The sequence below is a fragment of the Humulus lupulus genome, chromosome 9, assembly GCF_963169125.1.
Source record: "Humulus lupulus chromosome 9, drHumLupu1.1, whole genome shotgun sequence".
NCBI classification, from domain to species: domain Eukaryota; kingdom Viridiplantae; phylum Streptophyta; class Magnoliopsida; order Rosales; family Cannabaceae; genus Humulus; species Humulus lupulus.
The window spans coordinates 22,727,229-22,747,589 of NC_084801.1; the positions used below are offsets into that span (position 1 = coordinate 22,727,229).

The 20,361-nt window shown below is 41.2% G+C and overlaps 2 protein-coding genes across 2 annotated transcripts; one reads left to right on the plus strand and one right to left on the minus strand.

Moving 5' to 3' along the window:
- Positions 1–1,433: 1,433 nt before the first annotated feature.
- On the plus strand, positions 1,434–2,122 carry LOC133799510 (uncharacterized mitochondrial protein AtMg00810-like). The gene is made up of 3 exons (XM_062237523.1): positions 1,434–1,541; positions 1,641–1,816; positions 1,942–2,122. The coding sequence occupies exons 1-3, from the start codon at positions 1,434–1,436 to the stop codon at positions 2,120–2,122; spliced, it is 465 nt and encodes a 154-aa protein (XP_062093507.1).
- Positions 2,123–17,141: 15,019 nt separating this feature from the next.
- On the minus strand, positions 17,142–18,403 carry LOC133801140 (wall-associated receptor kinase 2-like). Its single transcript, XM_062239293.1, has one exon. The coding sequence runs from the start codon at positions 18,374–18,376 to the stop codon at positions 17,159–17,161; it is 1,218 nt and encodes a 405-aa protein (XP_062095277.1). The 5' UTR covers positions 18,377–18,403; the 3' UTR covers positions 17,142–17,158.
- Between the last annotated feature and the right edge of the window lie 1,958 nt (positions 18,404–20,361).

The following is a 20,361-nucleotide window of genomic DNA, read 5'->3' on the forward strand; positions in this document are numbered from 1 at the left end:
CCATACTCGAGGGCGTCTATGTCCCGCAGGCTCGATATTTAATCCTGGAGCATATTTCCAACCTTAAGAGTCCACTTGTTTGCGAATCCAACTTTCGAGGTCATATTTAACATAGCTCGAAATCTGGGTGTAACAATTCTCAATATATTCTCTAAATTTCCTGTTTATACCCCCAGGCTCGCTCCGAGCCGGGTATAAAGTCCCGCCTTGACTTTTCCGCTAATCTACTCTCTGGGATCGTCTCAAGTCACAAATCACAGATACATCCACATAACAATGTGGTCTCAACAATCATCACATAACAATACAGTTATGCCCAAAATGGCCAAAATTACAATTATGCCCTTCTAACACAATCAGGGCCTACATGCATACTAATACACATAGTCATGCATCTCAAATAGTCATATAACATGCTTTAAATCATAATCATGCATTTTACTCATTAAAATCACACATAAATTCCATTATGCCCTCTAGGCACACTAATCAAGGCCCTTAAGCCTTATTAGCGATTTTGGGTCGTTACAGCCGGAGAACACCCTGGGCTGGCGCGTGTAGATGGGGGGTGGCCGGAGCGCCGCCATTCGTGGCTGGGCAGTGGGCATGCGTGAGAGAGAGAGAGAGAGAAAGGGGAATGGGGGAAGAGAGCAAGAAGAGAGAGAGATAATGGGTTGTTGTGTATTTTTTTTCTTTGTGATTTAATATATAATAAAACTTTAGTTAAAAAAAAATTATTCAAACTTTTAGGACACACATAAGTTTTTAGGGCTTGCTTTGCTTGTCCTAAAAGAAATTCTTTAAGGACTCTCAATGAGTGTCCTAAAAAGTTCAGGAACTTTTGTTAAAAAAAATTCAAACTTTTAGGACACACATAAGTTTTTAGGGCTCGCTTTGCGTGTCCTAAAATAAATTTTTTAAGGACTCTCAATGAGTGTCCTAAAAAGTCCAGGTACTTTTGTTAAAAAAAATTCAAACTTTTAGGACACGCATCAGTTTTTAGGGCTCGAGTTGCGAGTCCTAAAAGAAATTCATTAAGGACTCTCAATGAGTGTCCTAAAAAGTCTAGGATATGTTTTAGGGCTCGTATCTAGGTGAGTTCCCTAAAAAAGTCTCCTATAAGCATGTTTTTGTAGTAGTGGGTATACTCAAATTGAAGGTGTGGATTTCGATGAAACTTTTTCCTCTGTTGCAAGACTTGAAACCATAAGATTGTTATTATTTGTTGCTTGCATTGTTGGTTTGAAACTATACCAAATGGATGTCAAATCACCCTTTTTAAATGAAATTTGAATGAAGAAGCTTTTGTTGAACAACCAAAGGGGTTCGAAGATCCTCATTTTCCTTACCATGTTTTTCAACTCAAAAAGGCTCTTTATGGTTTGAAACAAGCTCCTAGAGTCTGGTATGATAGATTAACTCAATTTCTTGTGATGAATGGTTATAGAAGAGGCATAGTTGATAAAACTCTTTTCGTTAAAAATGTTCATTCTGACATTGCTATTGCTCAAATTTATGTCGATGATATTGAAATGAGCATGGTAGGTGAGTTAAACTATTTTCTAGGTTTGCAAATCAAATAGTCAGAAGATGGAACCTTCATATCTTAAGTTAAGTATGTCAAGAACTTGGTGAAAAAGTTTGGTCTGGAGTTTGCCAAACAAGCCAAAACACCAATTGGGACTACGGCCAAACTGACAAATGATGAAAATGGTGTAAGGGTAAATCCAACACTATATAGAAGTATGATTGGAAGTTTTCTGTATCTCACAGCTAGTCGACCTGACATAAGCTACGGTGTTGGGGTATGTGCTCAGTATCAACGGATCCCATGGAATCCCATGTGACAACACTGAAGCGTACCATTCATTATGTGAATAGTACGCTTGAGTATGGAATTTGATGCTCAAAGTAAATTAACTCTAACATTGTTTGTTTTAGTGATGCTGATTGGGCAGGCAGTGCAAATGATAGGAAAATCACAAGTGCTGGATGCTTCTATCTAGGGAACAATTCGGTTTCTTGGCATAACAAGAAACAAAATTCAACATCCTTGTCAACTGTCGAGGCTGAGTACATAGCTGCAGAAAGTTGTTATACTCAATTGTTGTGGATGAAATAAATGATGGCCGCCTATGGGTTTGATTTGGATACTTTTAACTATTTTTTGTGATAATACTAGTGCAATAAATATTACAAAAAAACATGTCTAACATTCTCGCGACAAACAAACAAATTGCAGATATTTTAACAAAAGCCCTTGATACGATAAGATTTGACTCTCTCGGGAAATCCTTGGGATTTGTTCTAATTAAATTATCTTATGTTTATTTTTGCCATATCCCTGTAGGAAAAGTTTCTCCATCATCTCCTTGATCTTGAACATTACTTTATATTGCATTTTTACCACTGATTAGATTGTATAGTTAGCTTATATTATATTTTGTTATTAGGAATGAACCCAAAATATTTAGTCCCTCCATTTAATATTTTTTTAAAATCAATAGTGCATATCTTGTATGAGCATATAAATATATATATATATATTTAAAATTTATTTCTTAAGCTCCATTTTAGAATAAAGCTACCTACAGTACTGGTGTGTGAAAGTCATGTTTGAGTAAATTGAAACTATGTAACTAAAATTATGTAGATGATACGCTGCCAATAAAAAGAGCTACCTTCAATGTAGTGTAAAAATGTCTAACTTGGGTACTTTTTGCTATTTGAGAAAAATACTAATAAAAAAATAAACAAATTTGCCACAGACAATGACCCTTGCTTTCACAATCACACAAATGCTTGAGATTTACTGTTAAGATTTTTTTTTTGTAAGTCTCATACACACTGTTGATTTGGTTAAAATATTATTTGTGAGTGGACTAAAATTTTTGTGGTGATTTCTTGATCTCAAAAATTGATATATGCTAAATATATTTTTTAACCTTATAGTAAAAATACTTGTTATAAATTAATGTTTGTTATTCTCCCAATGGATAGGTTATAGTTTTGGAGCTCAATAAAAAAAAAACGATATTTTGACATTTTCATAAAATAAAAAATATGTATAAAAAATATATATCTCATCATGTGGGGGCTAGTGAGTATCTTTTTCAATTGAATATGTTTTCCTAATATATTATTTGCATTATCCTATTTTTGTGGCACTGTGGGCGTAGTTACCCGATTTGCATTTTGGAGGAAATTGTTTGGTTTTGTCTTCATTGCATATCAATTTTTTTTTAAAAAGGGAAAGATACCAAAGTCATTCCCATTTATAGTCGGTCACATCAAGTCAGCCACCATCAGTTCACTTCTCTCTTTTTGCCCAAAACTGAGAGAAACATTTTCTCTTCTGATTTTTTTCTTTCTTTTTCGTTCTTCTCTTTGTTGGTTCTGTCGTGTGTTCTTCTTTTTGTCTCTTTGCAAGAACCATGGTGAAGACTTGTGGAAGTGGATCGAAGGCACCATTCCAAATCAATTGGTCGTTGGTCCTTCCAAATAATGTCATATTTCCCTGTTTATGTTTCGTTTGCATCGTTTTCATTTTCAATAAATTGTAAAAGAACACTTTAGTTATCTTCTCTTTTGTGTTGGGTGTTTTATAGTGTTTTGTTGTTGCTCCTTTGGCTTATTGATACAAAAATGGGAAGTAATTTTGGGTGTTTGGGAGTTCTTTATTATTTTGTTGGTTAAAATGTTAAACTTTGATCAAAGTTAACATTGCTTGTGATATTGGTTATGTTTAAAATGTCTTTCGCAAGGGATGTAATTGCTATATTCTATTAATGCAATAACCAATTTATCTTGCAGTAACTCTCATATTACAAGAAAGATATTATCTTCTCTATTCAACCAAATCTCCATCCATCCAAGTATCCATCCTTTCTACCAACCATAGCCAATGTCTAACCCTTTTTGCTTCAGTTGCTTCTCCTAGCTTCTTTTCACATTGTGTATATTTATATTTATATGTACACTAGGGTAAAGCACATGCAAAGCATGTCTAACAATTTACTTCTATTTGTTTAAATTTTATTTGCATAACTTTTGATACTTTTTATATTATAATTCATATATGATATATTTTAATTTTAATTTTAAATTAAATATTTTGTTTTATATTGAAAAAGTTCTGATAAATTTCAATTAAATAAATATAAAATTATAAATTTAATATTTTGAGTTTATAATATTTTAAATATAACAAACATTTATACATAAATATGTATAATATAAACAATAAATTTAGATATTTCGTTATAATGTTATTTGGCTACTACATAATTAATTGATTATTTTAATGGTTTTAATTATAACTATTAACTTTAACTAAAAAATAACAAAATTCAATAAACTAAGAAAATTATGTTAAATACACACTTTTTATAAATAAAGATATAACAAGATTAGTCTTTTATCTTCACATTATTTGTACTCTCTATATTCTTTGCTTTATTTACAGTATGACTCATAGATTAAAAAAAAAAAACTTTGTTTTCATAAATACACATTTTTAATGTCGTCCCTAACTTTTTTTTCAATTTTATTAACTCAAATTTTAAAAATACAATTTTAAAATTTCACAATTACAAAATTATGGTTTAAAAAATAGTAACTAAAAAATAACTCACTAGCAACTCACTACATCAACAAAAAATAAACTAAAAAAACAACACAAAGAACAATATACATTAGAACAACTTAACATAAAAAATATAACTAAAAAAATAACTTGAAAACAATGCAAATAAGAAAAACCGTAAAAATATAAAAATTTGCCTAAAATAGTAAATTTGAAAAAAAAACTTTGTTCAAACGTAAAAAAGTAATTTTTTTTTGCCAAAATCAAGTAATTTTTTTATTTTAAATTTCCCTTTTAAAAAAATAAGAGTTCAATGTATTCCAAAAGTAGAAAAAATAAATTATTGATATAATTATGATTCCCATAAATTGATAATCACATCTACATGTAATATGCATTTTTACATGAAGAAATATTTAATTTAGTAATAATTTATAGGGTAAATATTTATTTGGTACCCTGTGCTTTATCGAAATACAAACATGGTACCCTATATTTTTAAAAATACTTATGTGGTACCATATAATTTGAAATTATATGTACATTTGACACCCAGACTTCAAATTTGATCAATAAAATTTTATCAGTATGACCAAACTACCATCTGTTGACCCGGGATTTGGCCAACTGACACGGAGTCAGAATATGCTTGATATGAATGAATGTGTAGAGAAGAACGTAATGACAAAAAGTAATAACAACACGATATTTTTATAGTGATTCGGCCCCAGGATCTGGTAATAACCTACGTCCACTTAGACTATTATTGATATAGAATCAAAGGAGTGATCAAAGAACAATGGTTCAATGAGTTTCACTAACCTCTGAAGAAAAATATAATATCACTAGGAGAATTACTATAGTCTCAAATAATTCAAAAGCCAAAAGTCCCTTCCTTGAGCTATCTTTTGCTATTTATAGGCTCAAGGGGGATTACAAAAGATTGTTACAGATATTCTTTCCTGAATAATCGGATACTCAGGAGATTGTGAGTTAAATTCAGAATTTACTAAGATCTTCACAATAATGTTGCTTTGTATGCGGAACCATCGACCAGACTAGTTGCAGGTAAGACTGGGCTGCTTACTGCTTCTAATGCGTCTTCTGGTCGATGCTCTAGCAGAGCCTTTCCGGGTGTTAGCCACGTGTCCAGGGATCACTTGCCACGTCATCAATGCTAATTTTTTGGATAACATTTTCCCCCAAGTTTATTTATCACGAGAAATAAATAAACTTTTGAGCGAATGACTCTTCGGTAACCCCGCCTTACGTATCAGAACCCTTCGTGTGTTCTTGGAAAAAGTAACCTATTTCTGTCTAATCACGTCTTTTCGGTTCCCCAGAAATAATTCGACGGCCATTCCGCTTCCCCATACTTCAAAAAAAGGAAACTGATGATTACACATTTTTAATGCCACAGACAAACTTACATAATACCTTCTAAATCTTCCTTTTCTTTTTACGCACGCCATTGCCTTCTCAAGAAACCCTAAAAACCAGAGCTTTAATTGTCCCCGGAGACCGTTTCTTCTGTATTTTCAAGACTCAGACCGAGAGTTTCTTGATCTCTGAAGGCCCTTTTTCCATCTCCACGATCATTTTCTTGGTAAGTTTTCGAATTCTTATGCTTCAAATTTTCGTGGTGCATGCTTCTGTATGTTGACTGTTTGAGCTTATCTGTTTCTGGTTTGAGACGCTTGTGAATAGAATGTTTTGTAGGCAAAAAAGGGTTACGAGTTAGTTTAATAGTCAGGATCATACTTTTAGGACGTAAAATCGAAGTAAAAGTTCGACCTTTAGGCTAGTTGGAAAATAGGTTTTTCCCGCCCTAAGAGGAGTTGAAAAAGCTTTTTTGAAAAACTTTTTACTTTCACCCTCTGATCCGTCTTTCAAACTGTTCGTATGGAACACTTAGCTTTTTGTTAGAATGCTATTGTATAAAAGCTTGGCTTTTATACTCGACCAGCGTTATTCTAAAAAGCCTTTGCAAATTCTTTATCCTCACCTCCCCATTCTTCTGTTTGCAGACATTGATGCCAGATTTGTGGGGAGGTGAACGACCCATCGACGACGATCTTCTCGCCCAGCTGCTCGAGGGCGAAGAACAACCGGTCGACCGAGTTCACGAGATTCCCTTCTCACGATCCTCTACTAGACTTTTTCCTTCTCCTCCTTAAATGGCACGTTCCAAATCCGTAGGCAAGAAAAGGCCGGAGTCCGAAAATAGTCCAAAGCTTCCTGCCCAGCCTAATTCGCAGGCTAAGGCTCCCTCGACCAGTGGTTGAGAAAATCCTGCTCCTGACCCTAATATCCAAACCAGGGCTCGCCCTCGCCATCAGAATCTGCCTGATGTCGAGTGGTATACTTCCCCGACCAGCTTAGTGACCCTTCGGATGGTTGCTAATTACTTCAGGAAATACCCTCTTACAGGGGTTTCCATTACAATTCTTGCAGCAGACCAAAGGGCTAACCTCCCCGTAGGTATATACAGTGCCTGGTCTCGGTATCACTTAGAGGCGGGGGCTTACCTCCCTCTACATCCTTTTTATGAGGGGGTGACCAATTATTTCGGTGTCGCCCCCTTCCAAATTACTCCAAATGGATATAGAATGTTGGCCGCACTCTATATCCTGTACAAACTCAAGAAATGGCCAGAACCTACCCCTCATGAGGTCAATTATCTTTTTGACCTTAAATCCAACCCGCAACAATATAGAACGGGTTTCTTCCACTTCTATCATCAGGAGACCAACCAGACGTTCCTGAGTGACACCACGCATATATCGAACGTGGGGAAATACAGTAAGGAGTACTTCCTTACACCGGACATAACCAGCAACAACCTGGCCTTCGCTCGAGGAGGTAATTGCTTGTCTTTGACTGATCGATACTTTTAACCAAAGAGTCTCCTTTCATTTTTCTCAAACTGTACTTTGTCTTTCAGGCCCATGGTTACGTCCGACCCCAACACCAGACATGGTGTTGAGGTCCAATAGACTGGCCAGGATGACAGACGCAGAAAAAAGCGTCAAGTCCCTGGTTACCGATGAAAACTTGAGGCTGTCTGGCCTCCTGGCTCCTCGCCATGAAACAAGAGGGTCCGTGGTAGACGATGCCACTGCCGAGGGGGTTCCCGAGCAGTAACCTCCTGCGTCCCCTCCTTGGAGGAGGCCAACAGGGGTTACAATCAGGGAGCCCATGTGCAATTCTTCCGTAGAAAGGCCTTCTGCTCCCCAAGGCAAGGGGAAACAAAAGGCCAAAGAGCCAGTTGTGGACTTGGGGGAATCTTCTGAAGAGAACGGTAAAATTATTTTACTTTTAAATAGTTTGCCAATTCCCTGTCATCTGTTTGACGGGGATGGCAACTTTACATATACTCCAAATCTAGGGCCAGACTTCTTCGTGCCAGATAGTGAGTGTATGACTAATAGAGTCAATAGTATAGCGACCAGTAGTTGTAGCTCTGGTATTCACTTTGTGACCTCTTTTCTGTTGTATAAAGAATTTTCATCTGCTTTTATCTTTACCCATTGCATGTTTTTTCTTGTGTGCAGATATGGACACTCCCAACGTCTTCGATCTATACACTGCTGAGGAGGAAGAAGAAGTTCCTCAGCTCCGAAGGAAGTCATCGCGGAGACAGACCGGCGAAACAAGCTAGAGACCGGCCAAGAAAAGTCGAACAGAGGACCCTCCCAGGGACGTGCCAGCTGGGCAAACTTCTATTCATCCTCCGGCCCCTGTCGAGAAAGAGACTCCTCCCGTTCCAAAGATCCCTCCTCCGGCTGCGCCCAGCAGGGAACAAGACAGGCGGGAAGAGACCCTTGGGGCCAAACTCTCTAGCCGTGCCGTACGAGTAGCAAAGGATGCAATGGTTGAGGCAGAAAATATGACGGTCGACCTAATCCTGAACAGGACCTTGAACAAAAAAGCCAGCGTAAGTACTTCTTTAATCCTTTTGGCCTTAGTCTTTTAGTCTTTGCCATAGGTTCTAACTCTTATCCTCTGTATTCAGGCTTTGCTGTCTGCCACCACTGCTCGCACCCGCACCCAAGCCACCATCGAGCAGGCTAGGGCAAAGGCCATTGAGGGGTATCAGGTGAAGGCAGCCGAGGAGCTTTCGGCTGCAGAGGCCAGGCACGCCAAGGAGTTGGAGGCGATGGTTCAACAGAGGGACGCTGCGATGACAAAGTTGTCGGAGGTTGAAGCTGTAAAGGAAGCTGCGATAAAGTCGAGGCAGGAGTATCAAGATGCCAGCTGAACCCATCTTCGCGAAGTCAAGAGATTGGAAGAGGTGCTTAAGCCCAAGGACGAGGCCATCGCCACTCTTGAGGGCAAAGTAAAGCAGCTGGAGCTTGACAACTCCAAAAATCTGGAAAGGTATAAGAGGACGACGCTCCGATGTTTCTACAACTTCTGGAAACACAATTAGGGAGCCGACTTCAGCTATCTTTCAGAGGATATCAGGGCTGCCGAGCTGGCTCGTTGCACTGCCCAACTGGCAGAAGAGGAGGCAAGAGCGAGGATTCCTGCTTCCCCAAGCCTGGTTGGTGCTAAAGAAGAAGAAGGGGCTGTTGAGGATGATGTCAACCAGAATGCTGCTAATGACCCTCCGGCCCCAAATGCCTCTTGAGCTTTTCCATTATTTTTTCTTTCTTTTTGATTACACGACCCACGGGTCATGATGTAAAGACAATATTTTCGTTTTAAACTTTGCTGCACGGGCAGTAAATCTTTTTTCTTTTACTTGAACAATTACATCCAAGCAGTGATGCTTGCGGTGTAAAAGATTGCATGATGCTATAACATTTTCATTTATAACATTTGTTCGTATGACCGAACTTAGCATAGTACTTTGGCATGATTTAACAAAATATAAAATTTGAAAAATACTCTAAGTACCTTAGCATGCTTTCACTCATTTTGTTCATGTGTTTACATACCTCATGGTATGCTTTGCTATCGATGTGCCTTATATGTCCCCCAAGTGATCGAGGAGCTTTAGGTCCTTGGTCACTTGCCTTGACCATGACCTGTTCGAACATTCCTGTTCGTGTGCAAGAATAATACTTGTAATACAGCAAAACAACACACGTAATGAACAAATATTTGTAAATATAAATTCACAAAGGTTGGCAAGAATGACTGGCTGCGCACAGTCCCTTATAATCTCATATTAAAAATGGACTAAACATGTCTTTACGAGTGATTCTGAAATAGAATCTTACATATACGAGTGATTAGCCATACAGAGTGGCTAACCCTCTTTGCTAAACTTGTAAAAAGAAAAATTAATATAAGCCAGTTCTTTAAAAAGGACTGTTCACTGATAATACTTGCGCAGTGTTCTCCATTCCAATAACGTGGAACGAGATCTTCGTTTAAGCGTGCAAGTTTGTAGGTGCCTGGATGAAGGACTTCTTCAATCTGGTAAGGTCCTTCCCAATTAAGTCCGAGCACTCTAGCAGTGGGGTCGCGGGTATTTAAGAAAACTCGTCGTAGCACCAAGTCTCCGATATTGAATTTTCTTTCTTTAACTTTGGAGTTAAAGTACCGGGCGACTTTTTGTTGGTATGCAGCAACTTGGAGTTGGGCCTTCTCCCGTATTTCGTCAATCGAGTCTAGGGATTCCATCATCAATTGGCTGTTCTGGTCCTGGTTGTATGTTAGACGTCGATGTGAGGGGGGATCTAATTCGACAGGTAACATCGCCTCATATCCGTAGGCCAAGGAAAATGGGGTATGTCCTGTCGCTGTTCGGTGAGACGTTCGATACGACCAGAGGACTTCAGGCAATTGATCTGGCCACGCTCCCTTAGCTTCTTCGAGCCTCTTCTTCAGGGTGTCTTTAAGAGTTTTATTCACGGCTTCGACCTGCCCATTCGCCTGAGGGTGTGCAACTGAAGAAAAGCTTTTAATGACTCCATGTCTTTCGCAGAAATCGGTGAATAAATCGCTGTCAAACTGGGTTCCATTGTCTGAAACTATCTTTCTAGGCAAACCATATCGACAGACAATGTTTTTGATAACAAAGTCAAGGACTTTCTTGGTCGTGATGGTAGCGAGCGGTTCAGCTTCGACCCATTTAGTGAAGTAATCGACTGCCACGACTGCGTACTTTACTCCTCCTTTCCCTGTAGGTAGGGATCCAATCAAATCTATCCCCCATACTACAAAAGTCCATGGACTTTGCATCTGTTTCAATTCGTTTGGAGCTGCTCGTGGAATCTTGGAGAATCTTTGACATTTATCACATCTTCGTACAAACTCCATCAAATCCTCGTTCATAGTTGGCCAGAAGTAGCCTTGCCTTAGAATCTTCTTTGCCAAACTTTGCCCCCCAGCGTGATCCCCACAGAAGCCTTCATGCACCTCTTTCATGAGTTCCTTAGCTTTTTCTGGTGTAACGCATCTGAGTAGTGGCAAGGAATATCCTCTTCGGTACATAACACCATCGACCAGTATGTACCTAGCAGCTCGCCTTTGTAGAGTTCTGGCTTTGTTTCTATCTGTTGGCAGCATACCATTTGTCAGATACTCCAAATAAGGTGCCATCCATGTATCTTCCATCTGAATCTCCATACTGGACTCGACCGCTTGTATGCTTGGTTTACTCAGTCTCTCTACTGGCACGATGTTCAAAGTGTCAGCATCCTTCGCGCTCGCGAGTTTGGCTAAGGCATCTGCGTTTGAATTCTGATCTCGCGGGATTTGCTGGAGGGTGTACTTCGTGAACTGGGCCAGCAGGTCTTTTGTTTTATTTAAGTAGGCCACCATTTTCAAGCCTCGCGCTTGATATTCTCCTAGGACTTGATTCACCACCAGCTGTGAATCACTGTAGATATCAAGCGTTTTTATGCTCATATCCTTTGCCATCCTCAACCCAGCGAGGAGTGCTTCGTATTCCGCTTCATTATTTGACGCGGTGAAGTCGAACCTGATGGCGCAGTGAAATCGATGCCCCTCCGGCGTTATCAATATCACCCCCACTCCAGCGTGGGATTCGTTGGATGAACCATCCGTGAATAACTTCCACGAAGGAGCTTTGTCTCGAGGCTCAAGCACTTTAGGTTGTTCGCACTATTCGTTGTCTGGGTGTTCGGTGAACTCTGCAATAAGGTCGGCCAAGACTTGTCCCTTGACTGCTGCTCGCGGTGAATAAGTTATGTCGAACTGCCCTAATTCGACTACCCATTTTAGTAATCACCCAGCCGCCTCTAGTTTTTGGAGGACTTGCCAAAGGGGCTGGTCAGTTAGAACTGTAATTGGATGGGCTTGAAAGTAGGGGCATAACTTCCTAGAGGCCAGGATTAAGCAATATGCTAACCTCTCGATTGGTGGATACCTCAATTCTGCCCCAATCAGCCTCTTGCTAACATAGTAGACTGCCTTTTGTACGCCTTCCTCCTCTCGCACTAGTACCGCGCCAGCAGCAACTTCAGTAATCGCCAGGTAAATAAACAAAGTTTCTCTTTCGATAGGTTTTGATAAGATGGGAGGCTGTGCCATATGAGCTTTCAAGGCCTGGAATGCTTGCTCGCAATCTCCTGTCCATTCAAACTTCTTATTCCCTCTAAGTAGATTGAAAAAAGGGACACACTTGTGTGTTGATTTCGAAATGAATCTACTTAGGGCTGCGATTCTCCCGGTTAAACTTTGTACATCTTTGATTCTTTCTGGCGACTTCATGTCGATCAGGCCTTTTATCTTGTCGGGGTTGGCCTCGATTCCTCTTGAATTTACAATGAACCCCAAAAACTTCCATGATCCAACTCCGAAGGAACATTTGAGGGGATTTAACTTCATCTGGTATTTGTTCAATACACTAAAGCACTTTTGTAAATCCCTCACATGTCCTTCTGACTTCTTAGACTTTACCAGCATGTCGTCCACGTATACCTCCATGTTTACCCCGATTAGCTCCTTAAACATGTGGTTGACTAGCCGTTGGTAAGTCGCACCTGCGTTTTTCAGTCCGAAGGGCATTACTTTGTAACAGTATAAGCCCGTCTGAAAGCTGGTGTGATCCTCGTCAGGGGGGTGCATGCTAATCTGGTTGTAGCCTGAATATGCATCCATGAACGAGAGGATCTCGTGCCCTGCAGTTGCATCGACCAGCTGGTCGATTCTTGGGAGTGGGAAGCAGTCTTTTGGGCAGGCCTTATTGAGGTCCGTAAAATCCACGCAGGTCCGCCATTTGCCGTTAGGCTTGGGAACCAGCACTGGATTTGAGACCCATGATGGATAAAATGCCACCCTGATGAACCCATTCTCCTTTAGTCTTTCGACTTCTTCTTTTAAGGCTCTTGATCTATCTTTATCGAGCAGCCTTCTCTTTTGTTGTACGGGTGGAAAGGTCTTGTCTATATTCAGGACATGGCTGATAACTGCGGGATCTATCCCAGCCATGTCTTTATGCGACCAGGCGAAAACCTTCTGGTTCTTTTGCAAAAATTCCACCAGTGCGCTCTTCGTGGTAGGCTCTAAATTTTTCCCAACCTTTACGACTCTGGTCGGGTCTTCTTTGTCGAGTTGGACCTCCTCCAGGTCCTCGACGGGTCCAACATTTTCTTCAAAATCCCCAAAGCGAAGATCTAGATCTCTATCCTCACTTTGGGCAACACCCTATTTGGTGACTCCATCACCGGATTGGGTTTGTGTATCAACCGCCATCTGCAACCTATCTGGGGTAGTGCTCTTCGGCGTTCCGTTATTCGCCTTTGTGATTGAGGCGTTGTAGCACTCCCTGGCCTCCCTCTGGTTTCCTAATAGGCGTCCTACCCCCGCGTCTGTTGGGAACTTCATGGCCAAGTGCCACATAGAGATGACGGCCCGCAGATCAACCATTATGGGCCTTCCAATAACGGCATTGTACGCCGAGGGACAATCAACCACTACAAAAGTGGCGAGTAATGTCTTTGTTGCAGGCGCTGTACCCGTCGTTACTGGGAGTTTGATCAATCTGGCGAGGGCGAGTCCTTCTCCAGAGAAGCCGTATATCGTTTGGTTGCAGGGCTCCAAGTCCTTAACGGACAATTTCATGCGTTCCAGTGTTGATTTATACAGGATATTCACTGAACTTCCTGTATCGACCAGTACTCTCTTCACCATCATGTTGGCCATCTGGATGTCCACGACCAATGGATCGGAATGTGGGAACCTGACGTGTTGAGCGTCGCCATCAGAGAAGGTTATCTCACCTTCCTCTGACCGAGCCTTTTTTGGTGCACGGTCCTCCACAGTCATCATCTCGATGTCTTGGTCGTGGCGCAGAGTCCGAGCATATCGTTCCCTGGCCTTTCCGCTATTTCCCGTGAGGTGCGGGCCTCCACAGATGGTTAAGAGTGTTCCAGTCACGGGGGCAGACTGTAAGGGTGGCGAGCGTTGGCGCATGGGCGCTTGCTCGTTGCCACCCGGAGCTTCTCGTTGGGAATTTCCCGAGGCCCGTACGTATCTTCTCAAGTGTCCTTGTCTAATAAGGAACTCGATTTCGTCTTTCAACTGGTTGCATTCATTGGTGTCATGTCCGTAGTTGTTATGATAACGACAGAACTTGGTAGTGTCTCTTTTCGATATATCCTTTCGAATGGGGCCAGGTTTTTTGTAAGGCACACTAGAACTTGTGGCCTGATAAACCTCTCCCCGAGACTCAACGAGGGCAGTGTAGTTAGTGAACCGAGGTTCATAACGATTACCCTTGGCTCGTTTGTTGTCGGAGGTGGAAGGCTCGTTATACGGCCGTTTTCCACCATTCTTGCCATTGCCGTTGCCGTTCTCGTTGCCTTTGCCGTTGCCATTAGGTTTGGAACCATTGGCGGCTTTGGCGGGTTCGGAAGCCTTCTTATCCTTGCTTGATGGCTTTCCATCATCAACAATGGCTTCTTCGAGCTTGATGTAGCGATCAGCTCGGTCTAAAAATTCTTGGGTAGTTCTCACTCCTTCCTTTCGGAGACTTTTCTAGAGGGGAGAACGACGTTTAACCCCTACGGTAATGGCCATCATTTTGCCTTCGTCCCCCACCGTTTTTGCTCCAGCCACCGCTCGCATAAAGCGCTGGATGTAGTCCTTTACTGACTCCCCATCCTGCTGGCGAATTTCAACCAGCTGGTTTGCTTCAGTTGGATGCACACGACCTGCATAGAACTGTCCGTAAAACTCCCTTACGAACATTTCCTAGGAAACTATACTTGCGGGAGGGAACTTAAAAAACCATTCCTGCGCAGCTTCAGAAAGTGTTGCAGGGAAGATCCTGCACTGAGCATCTTCGGACACTTTCTGAATGTCCATTTGAATTTCAAACTTGTTGACATGAGACACTGGGTCTCCATACCTATCAAAGTTTGGGAGTGTAGGCATTTTGAACTTGCTTGGAGTTTCGGCATTAGCTATCCTCTGTACGAAAGGAGTGCCTTTCCTCCTATCGTGGTCGATGTAAGATGTCCTTCCCCCGACCAGCTGTTGCACTGCCTGGTTGAGGGCGTCTATCTGGGCCTGTACAGCGGCAGGAATCGTTGTGGCCTCTGTTGCCGGGGGGACATTCTCGCCATGTCGCTCGCGGCGATCGTTGAGTACGTCACGCAAATCCTCGTCTCTTCTCCGCTGCTCGCTACCCCCGAGCCAGTTGAAGACATTATTTTGTTTGGGCTGCCCCCCAGCATCCCATCTATTGGGTTGATCATCATGAGGTACATGGCTCCTGCCTTTACCTCTTTCTTCATTTCTTCGGCCAGCGTTCCCCTTGCTTGAGTCAGCCTCATTATATCCATGGCCATCTCTGAACCTCGACTGGCTATGGTGGGATCGGCTGTTCCCTCGATTTCCATTCCTGGCTGAAACGTCTCGAGCGTTAGAGGGCGGCCTGCGCTGGTCGTGGTGTCCCCGTGCATCATCGTGTCGTGGGGGACCCCGGACCGCAGAGCCTAACTCTGAGTCCCTCCTGTTACCAGGGGGATATTGACCTCTGCTCGGTAGGTTTGGCTCATCACCCCTACGGCGTCTAGGACTACGAGGCTGATGCTCAGCCCTATTATGCCTTTGATGCGGGGGATTGCCGCGACCAGCCTGGGATGGTGGCTGCGCCTCAGGGTCCAGCGGGACGTCGTCATGGGGCGCTTGAGGCTGCTCAGGCCTTTGTGGACTTAAAGGCTGGATCGGTGGGCTTGGATTAGGACCCCTCTGGGGTGGGCCATTGCCAGGTTGGTCAGGTTGCGAAACAGGTGCGGCCTGATTCCTTGCCAGCTGCAAGGCCGCCTCGAGGGCTGCCATGGCTTCACTTTGGCGGCGGTCCATCTCCGCCTGCCTTTCGCTTAGTTCCGCGCGCTGCCGTTCAATCTCCTGCTGCTGCCGCGCCACAACTCCAGCAGCAGTCTCTTGACTGGCTTTCAGACTAGCCAGCTCTTCCTGCAACGCCCCCAGGGTACTCTTCAGCGTTGCATCATCCATTTCTTCCTCCTCAAAGTTCAGATGTGGCCCATCCTCCGCCACGCTTGCAGGGGAGGAGGAAGTGGATTTGATGGCGCAGCAGCGGCCGCCTATCCAGCTTTCCTTCCAGTTTTCGCCATTAGTTTTCTCAGCAATGATTAATCAAGCTCTCAATAAAAGCACCAGAATGTTGACCCGGGATTTGGCCAACTGACACGGAGTCAGAATATGCTTGATATGAATGAATGTGTAGAGAAGAACGTAATGAAAAAAAGTAATAACAACACGATATTTTTATAGTGGTTCGGCCCCAGGATCTGGTAATAACCTACGTCCACTTAGACTATTATTGATATAGAATCAAAGGAGTGATCAAAGAACAAGGGTTCAATGAGTTTCACTAACCTCTGAAGAACAATATAATATCACTAGGAGAATTACTATAGTATCAAATAATTCAAAAGCCAAAAGTCCCTTCCTTGAGCTATCTTTTGCTATTTATAGGCTCAAGGGGGATTACAAAAGATTGTTACAGATATTCTCTCCTGAATAATCGGATACTCAGGAGATTGTGAGTTAAATTCGGGATTTACTAAGATCTTCACAATAATGTTGCTTTGTATGCGGAACCATCGACCAGACTGGTCGCAGGTAAGACTGGGCTGCTTACTGCTTCTAATGCGTCTTCTGGTCGATACTCTAGCAGAGCCTTTCCGGGTGTCAGCCCCGTGTCCAAGGATCACTTGCCACGTCATCAATGCTAATTTTTGGGATAACACCATCAATTATATGAGATTCAAATAAAAATTTAATTATTTAATTACATATTACTAAGGACAGTTTCATCATATTTATAAAATTTAATTGATCAAATTTGAGTCCAAATACTAAATATGTAAAATTTCAAATTACAGAGTACTAAATAAACATTATTAAGAACATAGAGTACCAAGTCTGTTTTTGGACAAAACACAAAATACAAAATGATTATTTAACCTAACTTATATCAATTTATTCTTATTATATTTGTATCTATGAAACAAATAACCAGTAATAAATCAAATAATCTACATTGCATGCATTGAAAACAAAACTGATGACAACAAAAGTAATTTGCTAGTTAAAAGATTTAGAGTGTTGACGATGCAATCTCTAGCGCCCGTCATCAAATGGATTCAATATTGGTTGAGTTTGCATGCTGTCATACATAGCAGTTGTAGCACCACTCGAACCACATTCAAGATCATAACCACTGTAAGGATTAATTGGAAGTTTTGCCCCAAGCAAATGTTGAGATTCTTCAGTGTCTAGATGATCAACGTTCATCCATGGATGCTTTGACATAGCTCGTAATCCCTCTAGCTCCATAGCTACTTCTTTCATGGTAGGTCTATCATCACCTTTTATCCTCAAACATCGTTTTGTAAGATTTGCAACTTCTTTAATTACCTCCATATTTCCATCATTGAGGATATCATCATCAATGAATTTGTTAAACTGATCATCATCTTTCAAAGAGAGGAGGGACATTGCTAGGACTTGACTAACATTGTTTGATTTATCAAAAGAAAAGGCTTTCTGCCCTGTTAATAGCTCCCCTAGAACAACTCCAAAGCTATACACGTCACTCTTTTCAGTAAGTTGGCTTGTTTGCAAGTATTCAGGGTCTAAGTACCCAACTGTGCCTTGCACCAAAGTTGATAACTGATCTTCATCTATAGGAATTAACCTTGACGTTCCAAAATCTGACACCTTTGCTATGAAATTTTCATCCAAAAGTATGTTCATTGTCTTTATATCTCTGTGAACAATTGGGGTATTGGTTTCATAGTGTAAGTATGCTAAAGCTCCTGCAGTTTCAGTTGCAATCTTCAATCTCAATTCCCATGAAAGTGAGGTATATGCTTCATTGCCTTTATTGTGGATATGTTGAAAAAGAGTTCCATTGGTAATGAATTCATAAACTAAGAGAGGTACTTCGGTCTCCAGACAACAACCTAAAAGCCTAACCACATTTCTATGGTTAATTTGCATGAGCAGAATTACCTCATTGATGAATTGTTCAATTTGCTCAGTTGGGACTATTTGAGCCCCAAATTTGGACTTTTTTATGGCGACCACCTTGTTGTTTGGCAATATTCCTTTATAAACTATTCCATAACCTCCTTCACCAATGACTCTACTTTCATGGTAATTGTTTGTTGCCACTTCTAGCTCTTTCGCTGTGAAGATTTTAGTTGTCTCAAAAGGTCCTTTCTCAGTACTTGATAGTCTTTGTTGTAACATCAGCCCACCATTTTGTTCAAAGAACTTCTCTTTAAGCATAATCAATTTTCTTTTTCTTATTCCCCAACATAGCATCAGGCTCATTGCAAAGAGACTCAGGAGGCCTATACTTACACCTGTATGTAATATCTAAACGTTATGATAAATGAAAATAATAATTAATTTAATAAGAACGTTTATTACTTTATCATTAAAATTTAATATGGTATATATGTTTATTTAACTTTCAAATATTTCTTTATTCTCTAATATAAGTTCAATTTTAGTCAATAATATCATTAATGTTAAGAACTTCTTGTTCAAGTAGCAACCGCCGCCAATGCCAAACAGATAGGGAATGTCCATGTTTCCGCAGCGCCCGCGGCAGTGCTCGTTAATGGTTTGTGCTTCTGCGCGGCGCAGATTGATCATAACCCCTGCGGTCACTGCCAAATGCAGGAGTGATATACCATGTAATAACCCCATTTTGGTGCTCTATCTATGAATAAATATCACTGGTGATCAGCTAATAATTTGAGATAGTATATAGATAAGTTTAGGTTGTATATAATATTTATATATCTGGTGTAATAATGGGGTACAATACGGTATGGAATAGCGGGAAGACCAAGGTTTTTTTTTCTTTTTTTTGAGGGGTCCTGGATCAATGGGTGCTCACTGCTAAGTTCTTGCTGCGTTATTTCATGGAACTAATATATAAGTTCTAGAGCAGTACTTTTAGTACGTTGTGACTTACCTAGTCTTCTTCTTTGATGTGTGTCGACATTTCTTAGAACCCCATGTGTAAATATATGATATTAATACTGTCCTCCGCTAATTGCATTTTTATGACTATAAAATTGTTTAAACCATTATTATTATTGACAAAATTTAAAACATTAATTTTAACACTTGTCTATGTAAGAATTTTTTGTTGGTTGAACAGTTTTTGTTCTTTTTACATTGTAGTTAACGACGACAATTATCATCATTAAATAATATTTAAGTGAAGAATAATTAGTATTCAAAGTGCATTAGATATGTTGATGGTAGGAACTCATCAATGATGTTAGGTCGGAAAACCCAAAGCTTAATAAGAAAATAACATAAAAGGAACTTAGAAAGAACTTGACGAAGAAAAATGCAAAACAACAATGGAGCAAGAACTCATATATTGCCTAATAGCCTGAGTATACAATGAATTTTCCAACCATTTTGCTAAAGGGGTGAAGATCTATTTATAGTGGAGCTCTAATGGCTCCTAATACATTGTGGTCCCAAGGGACAAGATTGTACATAGGTACATTGTTAGGGTAGTGGCGTAGGATGTAGTGGTGCAGAAGGTTGTGGTGTCGGCCCTGGTATATGGTCAGAGATGTGCAGGTAGTGCCTCCACTCTTTGTACTAATTCGTACCACCACTACATGTGTAATACGAATGTCAGAGTCACACCTCTGTCCTCCATATGGTTGTACATCCCGTACGCGTACCTTGTACCTGATGGTTGTTATCACATGTCCAAGATACACCTTTGCTCCAAGTTTTGTTAAATTTAGCTAAGTGTTGAATGACTTATGGATTCTTCCACAGGGTAGCATAATGGTGTCTTCTGCACTCGGTATGAACCTCGCGCATAGCCAGACCCTTGCGCATAATGGTGTCTTCTGCACTTAGTGTGAACCTCGTAGCTCCTCGATAGCATCTAGGCATAGGTGCCTTGAGCACCCGGCCTCGCATAGCAAGGCCCTCAATGAAGGGTGCCTTGCATCTCGACGTGAAGCCCATAGTTCCTTGGCAGCATCTAGGTGTGGGGGCCTTGCGTACCCGGCCTTGCATAGCGAGACCCTCAATGAAGGGTGCCTTGCATCTCGGCGCGAGGCCCATAGTCCCTCGGCGACTTCCAAGTGCGGATGTCTTGCGCACTTGGCCTCGCATTGCAAGGCCCTTAGTCGGGGGTGCCGGTCTCTCATATGGCGAGGCCCTTGGACGTCGCGAGTTCAAACCTCGCAACTTGGCTTGGGATGCTTTAAGGGATAATTTCTCATATTCACACTTGCCCCGAGTCTATAAGTATACTTCTAAGTGTTCTT

Bases quoted from the DNA above. Each gene is read 5' to 3' on its own strand.
- LOC133799510 (XM_062237523.1), top strand. From the start codon at position 1,434: ATGAATGGTTATAGAAGAGGCATAGTTGATAAAACTCTTTTCGTTAAA. The intron at 1,542-1,640 runs GTAGGTGAGTTA...TTGGTGAAAAAG, and splicing joins ATGATATTGAAATGAGCATG to TTTGGTCTGGAGTTTGCCAA. The intron at 1,817-1,941 runs GTATCAACGGAT...TGTTTGTTTTAG, and splicing joins GGTGTTGGGGTATGTGCTCA to TGATGCTGATTGGGCAGGCA.
- LOC133801140 (XM_062239293.1), bottom strand. From the start codon at position 18,376: ATGAGCCTGATGCTATGTTGGGGAATAAGAAAAAGAAAATTGATTATG.